The sequence below is a fragment of the Nerophis ophidion genome, linkage group LG10 (assembly GCF_033978795.1).
Source record: "Nerophis ophidion isolate RoL-2023_Sa linkage group LG10, RoL_Noph_v1.0, whole genome shotgun sequence".
Taxonomy (NCBI): domain Eukaryota; kingdom Metazoa; phylum Chordata; class Actinopteri; order Syngnathiformes; family Syngnathidae; genus Nerophis; species Nerophis ophidion.
Genome location: NC_084620.1, coordinates 44975576 through 44994795, shown reverse-complemented (window position 1 = coordinate 44994795; position 19220 = coordinate 44975576). Strand labels below are relative to the sequence as shown.

The window sequence follows — 19220 nt, the reverse complement described above, 5'->3', positions numbered from 1 at the left end:
GGTATTTGTTGTGTTGCGTTTATGTTGTTACTGTGAGGATGTTCTCCCGAATTGTGTTTGTCATTCTTGTTTGGTGTGGCTTCACAGCGTGGCGCATATTAGTAAGAATGTTAAAATTGTTTATATCACAACCATCAGTGTACTCTGTATCACCCAGTATGCCTTTCAATCTTGTACGAGTGTCTGCGGAAGCTGCATACAACAAGTTGCTGGACTGGCAAACAGTTTTTGTACGTGTTGTTGAAGGCGACAAAGGCAATGTCTTCATACCACACCCTTATTCTCGTTATCTGGATGAGTACCAGCAGATATTCGCGAGAATGGTTGCGGCTCCCATTGTCTTCTTTACTCTGTGATACGGGTCAAAATAGCTTTTTGAGTGTTGAAGGTTGCCGAACCCTGATATATAAAAACGGGCGGGTGGTGAGCGCTTGCGGTTTTGATAAAATGTTGGTGCGGGTGGATGACGACTTAAGTGATGCGGTTGCAGATGATATAATTGCCTATCCGCGTATCTCTATTGCCTACTAACTAGGCCTACTCAGTGGCCTAGTGGTTAGAGTGTCCGCCCTGAGATCGGTAGGTCGTGAGTTCAAACCCCAGCCGAGTCATACCAAGGACTGTAACAAAGTGACCCGTTACCTCCCTGCTTGGCACTCAGCATTAAGGGTTGGAATTGGGGGTTAAATCACCAAAAATGATTCCCGCGAAGGGCATCGCTGCTGCCCACTGCTCCCCTCACCTCCCAGGGAGTGATCAAGGGTGATGGGTCAAATGCAGAGAATAATTTTGCCACATCTAGTGTGTGTGTGTGACAATCATTGGTATTTTAACTTTACTTTACTTTATTGACCGTATTATTATTGACAATATTATCTGGCGTTTTGTTTCGCAATATTATGCAAAAAATTACTTTCAGGTACCTGCTGATGTGATAAGATCTGCACAAGTCCTGAAAATTTGCAAACATCCGCCACTGTAGTCCTTGCCAATGCCGTAATCGATAAGCTTCTTCTTTTTCACTACCTTTTTGTTGTAGCGCATTCAACACTCTGCTGTTGCCATTTCTAATATAAAGTAATGTAAAGTTCTAACTTATATCTCAGTATGGAAGCGCTAAAAACTACAATTGTAGTGTGTTTACATTATTCACCCACGAAACTTAAGTTATTAGAGAGTTCCAGTCGGACGTTTTTTCACGGGACGCATTTCTAGCGTTGTTGTTGCACTAGTGAGCCACGGATGACGAGATGCTGCTCCGTTGTTGATTTAAGTAAAGTCGGAATGTCATTAAAACAGTTAGCTCCATCTTTTGACACTTCTTCCACTCCCGTCCTTGCACGCTACACCGCTACAACAAAGATGATGGAGAAAAGACGCTGTTGAAGGTGAGCCATGTAAATAAGACTGCCCACAAAACGGCGCATCCTGAAGCGACTGTCAGAAAGTGGTTTGACCAAGGAACCAACAATACATGTTTTGTAAACCACAAGGAAGTGTTTTACATTTTGAAAAAAATCATAATATGACTCCTTTTTGAAAATAGACCTGAATAGATCTGCTCATCGGCAGTGCGCCTTATAATCTAGTGCGTCATATGGTCCAGAAAATACGGTAAATTGATAATAACATTGAAATGTAAAATGTTGCACTTTTTAAACTGATCGGAGATGAATTGATGAGCCCAGCTGGTCTTGTGAGTGAAGCAGTAACAGCAGTAAGAGACTTTTTTAGGGACCACTTGAATTGAAATATCTGTATTAATTTGTACAAACTCCTGTATGAGTTGCTGGCACCTGATTATCAAAATGTAAATAATTATATTATTTAATAAGAATCATTAAAAAGTCTTTAGCTTTTTTTGGAACTGGTCAATTTTAAAAACGTTAGGTACAATGGCAAACAATTCTCAACATTTTCAACAAAATAAGCTACTGTAACAAAAACAAATACAAACACAGCAAACCATGCAAAGATTTAAAAAAAAAAATAGCATGAAAAATTATTTATATTGTGATTAATAAATAAAGTACTATCTAATTATTATAAAGTATTTTGATTGTCAAGTTCATTGCACCCAAAAAGTACAAGAAACACAAATATGACAGGATGGTGCTCTGTGAATATAGATTAACCCTTTGATGCATAACATGGGTCAAATGTGACCCAACCAAGTTTTTATTATCTGTTTCTTTGCAATAATTGAATGTAATCTTTCAGTATTCCAGGTATTCCTCAATTAACTTGTTTTTGGTCATTAAACATTATTTTATTCTTTCTCTTCATACTTTTTGAATAAAATTGATTTTTGTATTACTACCCTTCCAATGCACAACATGGGTCAAAAATGACCAACATCTATTTTCTATGTTATTTCATGTTAGCCTGAGCGTTGCTTTGCTATATATTTCAAATAACTGTATTTTATCGTTTACTATCACATATATTTGGTAAATATCATGTTTTTGTTCAGCTAAAATCATAATTTAGGGTTAGGTCGCAACATCACAATGGACAACTTCTTCACCAGTGTCCCTCTGGCTGAGAAGCTCCTTGAGAAGAACCTGACTATTGTTGGGACTCTTTGTCAGAACAAACCAGACATACCACCTATCATGAAGCCATGCAAATCACGGATGATTCATAGCTCAGAATTCGGATATAGGCAACATGACCATGGTGAGCCATGTGCAGAAGAAAGGAAAGGCTGTTGTCCTTCTGAGCACAATGCATGATGACAAAGCAGTGGATGACAGTCAGAAGAAGAAACCAGAAGTGATACTGTACTACAACAGAACAAAAGAGGAGTGTACACAACAGATCAGATGGTTGGCACCTACACATGCAAGCGGAGAACACGGAGGTGGCCCATGGTGCTATGGTACAATATGCTGGATATTGCCACCCTCAATGCTTACACCAACTTCACTACAGAACACCCTGGTTACATGGGTGGTGTCACCAATGCACGCCGACTATTCATCAAGGACCTGGGTAAAGAGCTGGTCATGCCACATATGAAGAGCAGCATGGAGGGCACGCCCACACTCCAAAAGCGTATCATAGAGGCAATGGGAAGATGCAGGATAGAAAAACAAACCATAGTCACCACCCAACCAGAAGAGGACATAAGACAGAAGGGTGCGGCGAAGAGGAAGAGGTGTGCGATCTTCCCATCTGCCAAAGACAGAAAAGTCAGCTGGTGTTCGCAGTGCAAGACGCCTGTGTGCAAGGAGCACAAACGCATAATGGTAATGTGTGCTACATGTGAGGAATCTGATAACTAACTATCCATCCATTTTCTACCGCTTATTCCCTTTTGGGGTCACGGGGGGCCCTGGCACCTATCTCAGCTACAGTCGGGCGGAAGGCGGCGTACACCATGGACAAGTCGCCACCTCATCGCAGGGCCAACACAGATAGACAGACAACATTCACACTCACATTCAAACAATAGGGCCGATTTAGTGTTGCCAATCAACCTATCCCCAGGTGCATGTCTTTGGATAACTAACTAATAAAGAATAAAAGAATCATAAGAACTGAATTGACTATTTTATTTTACGTTGGTCTAATTCACAAGACTGCGATGAGGTGGCGACTTGTCCAGGGTGTACCCCGCCTTCCGCCCGATTGTAGCTGAGATAGGCGCCAGCGCCCCCCGCGACCCCAAAAGCGGTAGAACATGGATGGATGGATGGATGGATGGATAATTCACAAGTTTATTTTTGTTACTGCCAGATGTTTGCCAAAATGACAAATAACCAGGTTTCAAATAATAAATGTATGATTGTTTGGCCCGAATCACATCTAAAACAGGCATTTGAAGTAAAATATTATTTTAATATGCCTTCATCCATTTTTGACCCATGTGTGTAAACTTGATGTAGTATTACAAAAAATACTTTTCTTCATTAAGTATAGTAGGAAAAATATAAATAATGATTTGTGGTAATCAAAAACAAGATTTTTAAAGAATAATTGAATTATTAAATTATAAAATACATTGATTTCAAAAGATACAGCAAAGAAACACTCAGGCAGCATGAAATAATATGGGAAATTGATGCGGGTCATTTTTGACCCACGTTGTGCATTAAAAGGGGTGTGGATATGTTATGCATCAAAGGGTTAAAAAAAAAAAATCAATATTAGCAAAAAAATAAAAAGTTTAAATATATTCCTACAAAATAAACTTTACACAGAAAACATTTTACATCACTGACTTTTTTTTGTAGTTACTAAACATTTTTGATAAACATTTGTTCAAACCTTATATATACACAGCCTTTAATCTTTTTATTAGAATGTAAAATAGTAAAACATATAATGGTCAACATTTGTTTTGTTGTATTATATGTTTGTTGTTTATTTTACATACATTTAATATTATGTAGTAATCATTTAATAACATGTTTGTTAAATAAATTGTGTAATAGGAAGAAAGAGTAAATGTAAGGTTTTTGTTAAGATACTTTGTCTTTGTGTCTCCTAGGGGGTTCTGTCCAACATTTCGTCCATTACTGACCTCGGGGGTTTGGACCCGGTGTGGCTCTTCATGGTGGTGGGGGGAGTTATGTTCATCCTGGGTTTTGCAGGATGCATCGGAGCCCTGCGGGAAAACACTTTCCTGCTCAAATTTGTACGTGGCACTCCATTCAATTATGAATTATGAATGGACATAATGATACAATTAAAATGTTCTGCTAATTACCGCAGTTTTCCGTATTTCTGGGAATCATCTTCTTCCTGGAGTTGACCACGGGAATTCTAGCCTTCGTCTTCAAGGACTGGATCAAAGACCAGCTCAACTTGTTCATTAACAACAACATCCGGGCGTACCGCGACGACATCGACCTGCAAAACCTTATTGATTTCACTCAGGAATACGTAAGTGTCACTCTTCTTGTTAAATGAACTACAGCAGTGGTCCCCAACCACGGGCCGCAGAAGAACTTTTTATTGAAAAAAAATAAAAAATTAATTTTTTATTTTTATTTTTATTAAATCAACATAAAAAACACAATATACACTTACAATTAGTGCACCAACCACAAAAACCTATGTTTTCCATGACAAAAACGTCCCTTTTTCATGACAAAGAAGAAAGAGAAAAAAAAAGCCCCCCCACCCCCCAAATTATTAAGCGTTGACCGGTCCGCGGATACAAAAAGGTTGGGGACCACTGAACTACAGTACATGGTGCTTAAAACACATAGCCCTCAATCCCAGGGCATTCAATTAATCACAACTGGACTATTTGGTTTGTCTTAAAAGACATTTCGCTTCTCATCTGAGTAGGCTTCATCAGTTCATATTTGAAGACTTTGGTCATATCTAGTCTTAGACTTGGATTGGTTAGATTGGGCATTCAATTGATCACAACTGGACTATTTGGTTTGTCTTAAAAGACGTTTCGCTTCTGATCTGAGTAGGCTTCATCAGTTCATATTTGAAGACTTTGGTCATATCTAGTCTTAGACTTGGATTGGTCAGATTGAGTCTTTTTTTGGACCGTGATGTCCACATTGGAGAAAACAGAGGCCTCCATGTTGTGGTTTACCAAAAACCCACACATACCGATCAATACCTGCTTTTTGACTCACACCACCCACTGGAACACAAACTGAGCGTTATCTGAACCCTACAACACAGACCTGATAATGTTCCTACCAGGCCAAAGACAAAGAGCATAGGCATTTGAGGGACGGCCTCAAAACGTGTGGGTACCCAAGCCGGTCGTTTGTGAAATGTGCATCCAGTTCCAGAAAAAACTAGAACAGAGTGGATGAGGAGGGACAAGGTGACAGATGCAAAAATATTGTCATTCCAAATGTATCATGTCTATGTGAGAAAATTCAGAAGAATATTTAACCAACCCAACATTCCGGTACACTTCAAACCAGACGACACCCTGAGACAGAGACTGATGCATCCTAAAGACCGGACATACCTGTAATGAAGAATGCACTGATTCATATATTGGGGAAACAAAACAACCACTAAGCCGACGCATGACACAGCATAGGCGGGAAAACTCTTTAGTCCAAGATTCAGCTGTCTACCTGCACCTCAGGGAAAAAACGCATTCCTTTGACATCAAACATGTACACATTCTGGACAGGGAGGATGAATGGTACCAAAGAGTGAGGGAAGACATCGCTGTCAAGGTTGAAAAAACATCCCTGAACAGAAGTGGTGGTCTGCGACAACACCTGTCTCCCACAAACAACGCTCTCCTTTCAAGCATTACTAAGACTCTGCCATTTAGCATCCAACAAATAACAGGAGTTAGAAACATTCTGCTCGCAGAAGGTGACCAGAATGCCATTAGTGCATTTGTTTACAACTGAATGGAATGCTAACGTGGGGGATTCCGATTATTTTGGACTGGTAGTAGTCGATCCACAGCGATCGTTCTGCCACACAATACCTCAATGCTAATGAGAGGAAATTACACATCGACTGTCGTTGACTTGGACACTTAAGATTGTTTGTTTACATTAAAACAGTTGTTTTTCTCACTGTGATAGGGCGAAACCATCCTTGCCCAGGCACACCCTCCTAGTTTTTGGAGTATAAATATTTGGGGTTTTGGCACCAGCCACGAGACTAGATATGATCAATCTAAGTATAAGACTGGATCTGATCAATCTAAGTGTATGATCATGAACTGATGAAGTCTACTCTGATGAGAGATGAAACGTCTTCTAGGACAAACCCTGCAGTCCAGTTGCGATCAATTGAATTTATTTATCCACAGACGGACATAGCTTTGTATTTCATTATTGTTTCTTTTGTTAATATTAGAGTCTGTTCTGCAAAAATTCTAAACACACACAGCTTGTGGACAGGGACCCACAGTTAAAATATACATCATCATATACCGTATTTTTCGGACTATAAGTCACAGTTTTTTTCGTAGTTTGGTCGGGGGTGCGACTTATACTCAGGAGCGACTTATGTTTGAAATTATTAACACATTAATGTAAAATATCAAATATTATTTAGCTCATTCATGTAAGAGACTAGACGTATAAGATTTCAGGGAATTTAGTGATAAGAGTGACAGATTGTTTGATAAACATATAGCATGTTCTATATGTTATAGTTATTTGAGTGACTCTTACCATAATATGTTACGTTAACATACCAGGCACGTTCTTAGTTGGTTATTCATGCACTTATTCAGCCTGTTCACTATTTTTTATTTTTTTTAAAACCGCCTTTCAAATGTCTATTCTTGGTGTTGGGTTTTATCAAATAATTTTCCCCCAAAAATGCGACTTATACTCCAGTGCGACTTACATATGTTTTTTTCCTTCTTTATTAAGCATTTTTGGCAGGTGCGATTTATACTCCGGAGTAATTTATACTCCGAAAAATACGTTAATATAGAAATACAATACAATACATTTCAAAATCTACCCACCAAATACCCATTTACAATTTCATTTATGAATAAAAAATGAATCTTTAAATCCACCAAATCAGTCTCAATATCTTATTATTCAAATTTGATTAAAAGCTTGCATCTTGAAGATCTGCGATAATCTCATCATACATGACCAAAATTTTGCGACTGTGATAATCTCATCAAACATGACCAAAATGATGCGACTAATGTGGATTCCTCAACCATAAGGGGTGTGTTAAAAGTACTAAGCATAACGTTGCAATACATTTAGCTTGAAACGCTTTTTAAAAATGTTTAAAATGTTATTCTTTTATATAGTTAATAATCTTATTCCAGATCGTCGGGCCTCTACAGCAGTGGTTCTCAACCTTTTTTCAGTGATGTACCACCTGTGAACATTTTTTTGATTCAAGTACCCCCTAATCAGAGTAAAGCATTTTTTGTTGAAAAAAAAAGAGATAAATAAGTCAAATACAGAACTATGTCATCAGTTTCTGATTTATTAAATTGTATAACAGTGCAAAATATTGCTCATTTGTAGTGGTCTTTCTTGAATTATTTGGGAAAAAAGATATAAAAATAACTGAAAACTTGTTGAAAAATAAACAAGAGATTCAATTATAAATAAAGATTTCTACACATATAAGTAATCCTCAACTTAAAGTGCCCTCTTTGGGGATTGTAATAGAGATCCATCTGGATTCATGAACTTAATTCTAAACATTTCTTCAGAAAAAAAGAAATCTTTAACATCAGTATTTATGGAACATGTCCACAAAAAATCTAGCTGTCAACACTGAATACTGCATAGTTGCATTTCTTTTCACAGTTTATGAACTTTTATTCATAGTTTGTTGAAGTATTATTCAATAAATATATTTCTAAAGGATTTTTGATTTGTTATTATTTTTAGAATATTTAAAAAAAAAATCTCACGTACCCCTTGGCATACCTTCAAGTACCCCCAGGGATACGCGTACCCCCATTTGAGAACCACTGCTCTACAGGCTATACTAAAGCCTGTGCACTTTTGATGACGATTTTTCCCTCTTGATAAAGGTTTACTTCTAATGTTATATATATAAGAAGTAGTGGTCACTGGAATGAGCTGGCAGAGTCTAGAATTTAATCCATATACTACGTTATACATAATTAAGCACTGTGGAATCTGTTGCACTCTGTAAGCTTCAGAAGATTTTACCCAAAGATTGTGCCAATGATAGAACACGAATTACTTTCTTCTGAAAGATTTCCAGTTTTTAAGATAACTGGGATACGTATTACACCATAAGACATTGCAATAACTTATATGTGGTTCAAATAGAGTCAGAATTAGGAGAGTGTTAAGAAGAAGAAAGTGCCTCAATTTTGAATACCCAGAGATTACGACCTGGATAAATGCGAACATCCATAGACACGTAGTCATTAAATTCCACACTTAACATTTTAAGTCAAAATCAACAAGCTATGCTAATTTCCCAGCAGCAAGCAGCATACTTGTCTTGTCCAATGTTCCCCGCGCACAAACTCCCTGAGTATTCCTTTTAACATCATGTGTGCACGGTGTGCTTTACTTTTAATATAAGTAATTTGGCCCACATGCAATTATAAAAATAACAACAAACTTGTTTTTCATGAGCTTTGTGGTACAGCCATTGTACACCTTATCAGACAATGGACCGGCTTCCTTTGTTTCAGTTTCCGTGGCTTCTGTAACCACGGAATGCCCTAAGCCTCGCCATAGGATAGCAGCTCAATGAGGCTTGTGCCATCTACATATTTCTACTCCAACTATGGATGTGCCACTCTCTGATCGTTTCACGATAAAAATGAGGTTAGCACTGCCGTATTGACCCCTCATTAAGTCTGTCCTCTGTTAATGACATTGATTGGCTGCATGAATAAACCCTTGTGACCCCTCATATCATTTGCTGTAGTATCCAGCCCCGCCGGATACCTCAACCGCTGTCCGTCATTGTTTTATCTGTTTTCCGCCATAATGAAAATGTATTTTAGTTTTGGTCATCTAAATCAGGGGTGTCAAACTCAAATACAAAGTGGGCCAAAATTTTAAACTGAACAAAGCCGCGGGCCAAGGTTGAACAAATTAACCTTTTGATAGGGACCCAAACAAGTTTTGCAATGAATATTGAACAAGCAAGGCTTAAATAGGGGAGCACAGTGGTACAGGGGTTACTGCATCTGCCTCACAATACGAAGGTCCTGAGTAATCTTGGGTTCAATCCCGGGCTCGGGATCTTTCTGTGTGGAGTTTGCATGTCCTCCCCATGACTGCGTGGGTTCCCTCCGGGTACTCGGGCTTCCTCCCATGGAACAGGCAGAGCTTATATAACGTAATAGTGCAAAATCAACTTTCAAAAAACAAACGAAAAAAATCAGTGGTATATTAAATAAAACATAATTAAAAAAATTAATGCCTCTTTTCTATTTGCAGCCTTCTGAGGTAAATATCAACATTAACTTTTTCCGCAGGCTAATAAATTCGAAAATAAAATTGAAATCAGGTGGGCGGGGTTTGGTGGTAGCGGGGGGTGTATATTGTAGCATTCCGGAAGAGTTAGTGCTGTAAGGGCTCCTAGGAATTTGTTCTGTTGTGTTACGGTGCGGGTGTGCTCCCGAAATGTGTTTTGTCATTCTTGTTTGGTGTGGGTTCTCAGTGTGGCGCATATTTGTAACCATGTTACAGTTGTTTATTCGGCCACACTCAGTGTGACCTGTATGACTGTTGACCAAGTATGTGTGTGTGAAAGCCGCGTATTTTATGTGACTTGCCCAGCACACTGTTTATGTGGAGGAAAAGAGGACGTGACGGCATGTTGTAGAGGACAGTGCCTTTCAGGCACGCTCCCAATATTGTTGCCCGGTTGGAAATCAGGAGAATGGTTGCCCAGGGAGATTTTCGGGAAAGGCACTAAACTTTGGGAGTCTCTGGGAAAATCGGGAGGGTTGGTAATTATGAGTATTAGTGGTGAATGTGGTGTTACCGGCGGGCCAGTTCTAATGTTAATTTGATATTGCCTCAAGGGCCAAATGAAATTAAACGGCGGGCCAGAGTTTGACACCAATGATCTAAATTAATTTACTTTTAGTCAACTAAATTCCTCAATATCTTAGTGACAAAAATACATTAAATTCTGTCGACTGAAACATAAAGTATAAGTCATCTTTGAAATTGTCTTGAAACCACTTTTATTAGGGTTTTACTGCAGAACATCTTAAAAACCAAATCCTCAAAAAGATCTGAACTCCATGAATATTTTAATAAGTACATTTTACACTAACTTTACTGTGTTATTTTTTAAGCTGGAATTAAGCATATTTTTCAAATGTTGTATAATATATGACTAAAATGATCATGTGAAGAAATTAGTTTTACTCTCTATTTTGTATAACTACCAGTGTTGGGTTAGTTACTGAAAACCAGTAACTAGTGACAGTTACTAGTTACTTTATTTTAAAAATAACTCCATTAGTTACACCAAAAAGTAATGTGTTACTGTGAAAAGTAACTATTTAGTTACTTTTTTTTTCTTTTTAATTTTAGGGCTCCCATTAATGCCCTTTTTAGCCTTCATTTCAGTACTGTCATTCCACTGGAGAATAATACAATCTGTTGATTTGAATCATTGAACTCTGCTAAGCAATGTGGTCTACATACAACACACAAAGACAAAGATATGTTTGAAAGGGCCAATTTATTTCGGGCCAGAACAAATTGACAAAACTATTGTAAATAGCTGCAACATTACATACATAAGTAACAAACCGCATAATAACATGTCACAACATAGCTGTAAACATGGCTTCACCGAAGGAAGGCACACATGACATGATCATTTCATGTAACTATATACCGCACACATACTGCTATACACATGCCTAACCAGGCATTTTTTTCTCTCAAGGAATTGTGAAATAAAATCATGTTTTCAGGAGATCAACACTATACTGAAGCCCAGAACACTCTACGCCAGGGGTCACCAACACGGTGCCCGCGGGCACCAGGTAGCCTGTAAGGACCAGATAAGTCGCCCCCTGGCCTGTTCTAAAAATAGCTCAAATAGCAGCACTTACCAGTGAGCTGCCTCTATTTTTAAAATTGTATTTATTTACTACCAAGCTGGTCTCGCTTTGCTAGACATTTTTAATCCTAAGAGAGACAAAACTCAAATAGAATTTGAAAATCCAAGAAAATATTTTAAAGACTTGGTTTTCACTTGTTTAAAAAAAAACATTTATTTTTTTACTTTGCTTCTTATAACTTTCAGAAAGACAATTTTAGAGAAAAAATACAACCTTACAAATGATTTTAGGATTTTTAAACACATACCTTTTTACCTTTTAAATTCCTTCCTCTTCTTTCCTGACAATTTAAATCAATGGTAAAGTTTTTATTTTTTTTTATTTTTATTGTAAAGAATAATGAATACAGTTTATTTTAATTCTTCATTTTAGCTTCTGTTTTTTCGACGAAGAATTTTGTGAAATATTTCTTCAAACTTATTATTATTAAGATTCCAAAAAATTATTCTGGCAAATCTAGAAAATCTTTAGAATCAAATTTAAATCTTATTTCAAAGTCTTTTGAATTTCTTTTACAATTTTTGTTCTGGAAAATCCAGAAGAAATAATAATTTGTCTTTGTTAGAAATATAGCTTGGTCCAATATGTTATATATTCTAACAAAAATGCAGATTGGATTTTAACTTATTTAAAACATGTCATCAAATTAATCTTAATCAGGAAAAATGACTATTGATGTTCTATAAATTCTTTTTTTAATGTTTTCAAAAAGATTTGAATTAGCTAGTTTTTCTCTTCTTTTTTTCGGTCGAATTTTGAACTTTAAAGAGTCAAAATTGAAGATAAACTACATTTCAAAATGTTATTTTCATTTTTTTCGTGTTTTCTCCTCTTTTAAACCGTTCAATTAAGTGTTTTTTTCATCATTTATTCTCTACAAAAAAACTTCCGTAAAAGGAAAAAAAAATGTACAACGGAATGACAGACAGAAATACCCATTTTTTTTAGGTATATAGATTTATTTATGAAATTGAGCAAATTGGTTATTTCTGGTAATTTATTTAAGTGTGTATCAAACTGGTAGCCCTTCGCATTAATCAGCACCCAAGAAGTAGCTCTTGGTTTCAAAAAGGTTGGTGACCCCTGCTCTACGCAAACTTCTGTCTCGAATGACCTACGTCTGTAAATAAAAATGTCGTATTAAACATTGTATCCAAATAGATAATGAAGTAAAACATTGAGATGACGATAGTTTGTTAGAGTTAGTAAACACAACCTTTTTCATTCCCACATCTTGGCGGTGTGCAGAGCGACTGCTTTAGTGATCGCTCTACATTGTGTTTCTTTCTCAGCATACATGGTATCATGATTCATGGCATCATCATACATGGCATCGTCATACATACCTGCTGTGAATGATTCCACCATAGTAAGGTGATTTTTTTTCAGCCCGTAGTGTGTTTTGTTGTTGCGTCTTGTTCAAATATGTTATTTCCCCAACTCGACTGGAGGCTTCGGTTTCAGATGCTGCAATAATTTTGTTGTGCGGATGACTTTTTGAAACGCTTTGCGGCGTGCGGTCATTTGTACCACGCCTGTTGCCACGAAGCCAATGTACTGACAACACTTTTCTTGGGAACAAGCGTCTCGCTCTCGTTAGCGGTAGCATTAGCCATGTTGTGTCACATGTAGGAATGTCCGGTAATATTGATATTATCGGCCGATAAATGCTTTAAAATGTAATATCGAAAATTGTCGGTATCTGTTTCAAAAAGTGGCTTCACGGTGGCAGAGGGGTTAGTGCGTCTGCCTCACAATACAAAGTTCCTGCAGTCCTGGGTTCAAATCCAGGCTCGGGATCTTTCTGTGTGGAGTTTGCATGTGAATGCGTGGGTTCCCTCCGGGTACTCCGGCTTCCTCCCATTTCCAAAGACATGCACCTGGGGATAGGTTGATTGGCAACACTAAATTGGCCCTAGTGTTTGAATGTGAGTGTGAATGTTGTCTGTCTATCTGTGTTGGCCCTGCGATGAGGTGGCGACTTGTCCAGGGTGTACCCCGCCTTACGCCCGATTGTAGCTGAGATAGGCGCCAGCGCCCCCCGCGACCCCAAAAGGGAATAAGCGGTAGAAAATGGATGGATGGATGTTTCAAAAAGTAAAATGTATGGCTTTTTAAAATGCAGCTGTGTACACAGACGTAGGGAGAGGTACAGGGTGTCAATAAACCTTTAAGGCACTTCCTTTGCTTGCCGGCCCAGTCAGATAATATCTACGGCTTTTCACACTCACAAATTAATGCAAGGCATACGTGGTCAACAGCCATACAGGTCACACTGAGGGTGGCCGTATAAACAACTTTAACACTGTTACAAATATGCACCACACCGTGAACCCACACCAAACAAGAATGACAAACACATTTCGGGAGAACATCCGCACCGTAACACGACATAAACACAACAGAACAAATACCCAGAAGTCCTTGCAGCACTCACTCTTCTGGGACGCTACAATATACACCCCCCACCCACAAACCCACAAACCCACAAATCAACACTAACCCCCAACCGCCTTACACGTCAACCTCCTCATCATCTCTCTTAGGGAGACCATGTCCCAAATTCCAAGCTGCTGTTTTGAGGCATGTTAAAAAAAAGTAATGCACTTTGTGACTTCAATAATAAATATGGCAGTGCGATGTTGGCATTTTTTTCCATAACTTGAGTTGATTTATTTTGGAAAACCTTATTACATTGTTTAATGCAGCCGGCGGGTCATCACAATAAAATTAGGCATAATAATGTGTTAATTCCACGACTGTATACATCTGTATCGGTTGATATCGGTATCAGTATTTAAGAGTTGGAAAATATCGGATATCGGTCAAAAAGCCATTATCAGACATCTCTACTCACATGTGCCACAAGTTATGGAAGCTCCTAAGGGGTAATAAGTATGCCGTAACAAGAGTAGAAAAAAATTGATTTTTACATTTTTGAATCGTCTGGGGAAAAAAAAACCCTCAAATATATCGATAAAATCGATGTATTGTGCAGGCCTAATGTAAGTTAGGATTGGCGTATGTTGTTTTTAATGGTGTATTCAGGTGTACTGGAGAGGAGGCTACACCGGATAGTCGAACCTCGGATTCAGGAAGAACAGTGTGGTTTTTGTTCCGGTCGTGGAACTGTGGACCAGCTCTATACTCTCTGCAGGGTCCTTGAGGGTGCATGGGAGTTTGCCCAACCAGTCTACATGTGCTTTGTGGATTGGAGAAGGCATTCGACCGTGTCCCTCGGGAAGTCCTGTGGGGAGTGCTCAGAGAGTATGGGGTATCGGACCGTCTGATAGTGGCAGTCCGCTCCCTGTACAATTGGTGTCAGAGCTTGGTCCGGATTGGCGGCAGTAAGTCAGACCCGTTTCCAGTGAGGGTTGGACTCCGCCAAGGCTGTGCTTTGTCACTGATTCAGTTAATAATTTTTATGGACAGAATTTCTAGGCGCAATCAAGGCGTTGAGGGGATCTGGTTTGGTGGCTGCAAGATTAAGTCATCTTTTTGCAGATGATGTGGTTCTGATGGCTTCATCTGGCCAGGATCTTCAGCTCTCACTGGATCGGTTCGCAGCCGAGTGTGAAGCGACTGGGATGACAATCAGCACCTCCAAGTCCGAGTCCATGGTTCTCGCCCGAAAAAGGGTGGGGAGACCCTACCCCAAGTGGAGGAGTTCAAGTACCTCGGAGTCTTGTTCACGAGTGAGAGAAGAGTGGATCGTAAGATCGACAGGCGGATCGGTGCGGCGTCTTCAGTAATGCGGACGCTGTATCGATCCGTTGTGGTGAAGAAGCAGCTGAGCCGGAAGGCAAAGCTCTCAATTTACTGGACGATCTACGTTCCCATCCTCACCTATGGTCATGAGCTTTGGGTTATGACCGAAAGGACAAGATCACGGGTACAAGCGGCCAAAATGAGTTTCCTCTGCCGGGTGGTGGGGCTCTCCCTTAGGGCGAGAAGCTCTGCCATCCGAGAGGACCTCAAAGTAAAGCCGCTGCTCCTCCACATCGAGAGGAGCCAGATGAGGTGGTTCGGGCATCTGGTCAGGATGCCACCTGAAACACCTCCCTAGGGAGGCGTTTCGGACACGTCCGACCGGTAGGAGGCCACGGGGAAGACCCAGGACACGTTGGGAAGACTATGTCTGCCGGCTGGCCTGGGAACGCCTCGGGATTCCCCGGGAATAGCTGGACGAAGTGGCTGGGGAGAGGAGCATCTGGGCTTCCCTGCTTGGGCTGCTGCCCCCGCGACCTGACCTCGGATAAGCGGAAGAAGATGGATGGATGGAGGGGTTTTTAATGGGCAAAGTCTCTTGTTGTCATGCATCAGTCAGTCTGTGAGTTTATCAATCTCAGTTTTTAGATCATTTTAATTTTAAAGTGTAATACTAACTGTCAGGAGTAGAGCTGTCTGAGATATCCGAAATTCCGATATTGTCCAACTCTTAATTACCGATATCAACCAATACCGATATATACAGTCCTGGAATGAACACATTATTATGCCTATTTTTTGTGATTTCCTGCTGAATGCATTAAACAATGTAAAAAGGTTTTCCAAAATAAGAGAACAACTTTAACTCAAATAATGGAAAAAAGTGCCAACATGGCACTGCCATATTTATTATTGAAGTCACAAAGTACATTATTTTTTTAAACATGCCTCAAAACAGCAGCTTGGAATTTGGGATATGCTCCCCCTTGGAAACACCATACTTGGAATTTCACAAAGTCTAAGTCTAAATCTAAGAAAGTGCATTATTCTTTATTTTTTTAAAACATGCCTCTAAACAACAGCTACAAAACAATGAAGGCACACAGCTTCAGTCCAGAGTATACTAGAGTAATAAAGTAAACAATAACATAGTCCTCATTTAGTGCAAGACGGTCTGGCATACTGTATAATGGCAAATTATGAACTGGGCTCAATCTGCCCTGCTCTAACTTGTTTGTATGAGTAACAAAAATGTGCTGCAAGCTAGTGGTGAGTGCTTGAAGTGGCTTACCAGTCAGCCAGAGCTTCTGAAATGCTGTGTTGAGACAGGGCACCTTCGCTCACTGCAAGCTGCAAAGTGTGCGCCATGCAGGGCAGACTATCCACACCAAACTCCACCGTCGTGCATTGTCCCTGATCACAAAGTGGGCTTTCGCCCCAGGGTGGGTTTTGTTGTCTTTTTGTTTTTTCTCTGCGGAGTCTTTAAGCGACAACTGTGTGTTACTACTTTTTTTCCACTGTTTTCTTTTCATCCATCTTCCGCTTATATTCATCGTGTATCTCCTTATGATTCTTGAAAAGGCAAGAGATCAAATTGCTCGTAAAGGAAGACGTTTTAGTTCCTCCTCGCATAACCAACTTTTTGCAGTCATCGCAAATTGCCAGTTTTTTATCCGTCAGACACACTTTAAAATAATCCCAAACCATACACATGGTGTCGTTCATCAGTCATCGAGCGAGCTCGCTTGTTAGAACGGGCAACAACACATTCTTGTCGCTGTTGTGCTGTGCTTGCGGCGGTTTGATGAGGTAATCAAGTGTCGCCAGTAAACCTCTCATGCTGCAGTCGTCAACTCCCGTGCTGTGTGTGGGAGAGGGGAGGGGCTGCTGACTGGGTTAATATCTGTGTTTTACCTGACATGTACCGCGCGGTAAACGGCGTTTTAAAAAGTCATTAATTTTACTTTTTGAAACCGATACCGATAATTTCAGATATCACCTTTTAAAGCATTTATCCGCCGATAATATCAACAGGCCAATATTATCGGACATCTATAGTCAGGAATTTTGTCGTGGTTATCATTTATAGCGTTGTTTCCCAGTGAAAAAATACAAACACCTTTTTATTAGTTGTAGTTGTGATTGGATCTCCACTGTGATGTACCACCCGCCCCTCCCCTGCATGCTACTGTGATTGGATAGATTTCTTATTTGTCCCTTCCGCCTAGAGACAAAATTAAATACAGTATGATTGCATTTTCTCTTGTCAATTATGTTTGTCTCGTTTTTATTCGTCGACTAAATTGTCAATTAATTTTGTCATTGTTTTCATCATCGTGCAAATAAGATGAACATTTATAGTCAATGAAATTAACACTGATTCCGAGCAGAAAGCAGTTGTGGGGAGTGGGGATCATGAATTAGGTAGCTCTACAGCAGAGGTTGGCAACCTTTACCACTCAAAGAGCCATTTTGACCCGTTTCACAAAGTAAACAATGGGAGCCACATAACTCTTTTGAAATTTATAATGAAATAATACTGCATACAGAGTTTTTTTTTTTTGCTTTGTGCTATGTATAAATCAGGGGTCTCAGACACGCGGCCCGCACCCAATATGAAAATATAATGTTAGTGCGGCCCGCGAGTTTTATATGAATGCCGCTTGACAGCGTCACACCTGTTAACCCTCCCAATTTTCCCGGGAGACTCCGGAATTTCAGAGTAATTATTCTCTCGAATGTACGCTGGTGTTCACCCAATGAACAATAATAAGGGCGTACAATGATGGCACTACCGCTAGCGCCCTCTACGTCTTGTACAAATGGTTTGCCAGCCCAAAGAATTGTTTGACGAGGCTAATGCAGACTCACGTAAGAGACTGCAAGGCATCCTTATTCAACAGCAATACAGGTCACACTGAGGGTGGCCATTTAAACAACTTTAGCACTCGTACTAATATGCGCCACACTGTGAACCCACACCAAACAAGAATGACAAACACATTTCAGGAGAACATCCGCACTATAACAAAACCGAAGAAATACCCAGAATCCCATGTATCCCTGAGGATACCGGGCTATATTATGCACCCAGCTACCACCAACCCAACCGCGCCCCTCCGTGCGTCGGTTGAGATGGGCGGGGTTGGCTAGGGCGGGGCTGTATAATGTAGCCTGGAAGAGTCAGGGATACATGGAATTCTGGGTATTTGTTCTTTCGTGTTCATGTTGTGTTATAGTGAGGATGTTCTCCTGAAATGTGTTTGTCATTCTTGTTTGGTGTGGGTTCACAGTGTGGCGCATATTAGTAAGAGTGTTAAAGTTGTTTATATCACAACTCTCAGTGTGACCTGTATGGCTGTTGAGCAAGTATGCCTTGCAGTGGCGTATGCGTTCAGATAGAGGTCGCAACCAAAATGTGACCGGCCGGCCGGCACGCAGATAGCGTGGTGAAAATCCTGGCGTGATGAAATGTAGAAAGGGTGTTAGAGGCATTGTCATCACAGCACGCCCTCAAAGTTGATGTCTGAAAAATATTTTCCCGGGAGATTTCTGATTGAGACACTGAAATTTTGAAATCTACCGGACTTTTCCGGGCGGTTGGCAAGTATGCGGCTGAGCCACATCAGAGTGGTAAAAGAGCCGCAGGTTGCCGATCCCTGCTTTACAGGCACTGACCGAATTCCTGAAGAGGAATTTCTACACCATTTTGTTGCACCTGGCGAGCAAACACGCGTATGAACATCTCTAGGTAAAGTTGACAGTTTCCGTCTTAACAGAGCAAGCATGCCTGATAGAAAAAGTTCAAAAATATGGTTTCACTTTTAAACATGTCCAAGATTAATGCAAATTTGGATATGCTAGATGGGTGTAAAAATAATGGATTTTCAAATGAATTGCAATTCTTACTTGTAACGATTCTTAATTGACCTTCAACTTTCAAATTTGTTTAAGTGACCAGACATGCACGTTGCAATCAAACAGCTGGTGC

The 19220-nt window shown here is 39.7% G+C and overlaps 1 protein-coding gene across 3 annotated transcripts in view; it reads left to right on the top strand.

Annotated features, from left to right (window-relative positions):
* The window catches only part of LOC133560884 (tetraspanin-5-like), a 49022-nt gene that overhangs the window by 10090 nt on the left and 19712 nt on the right, over positions 1-19220 (top strand). For all 3 annotated transcript variants that reach the window (XM_061913900.1, XM_061913899.1, XM_061913901.1), the window contains exons 3-4: positions 4496-4642; positions 4720-4890. In XM_061913900.1, coding sequence (XP_061769884.1) covers positions 4496-4642; positions 4720-4890 — 318 coding nt within the window. The remainder of the gene's footprint in view (positions 1-4495; positions 4643-4719; positions 4891-19220) is intronic.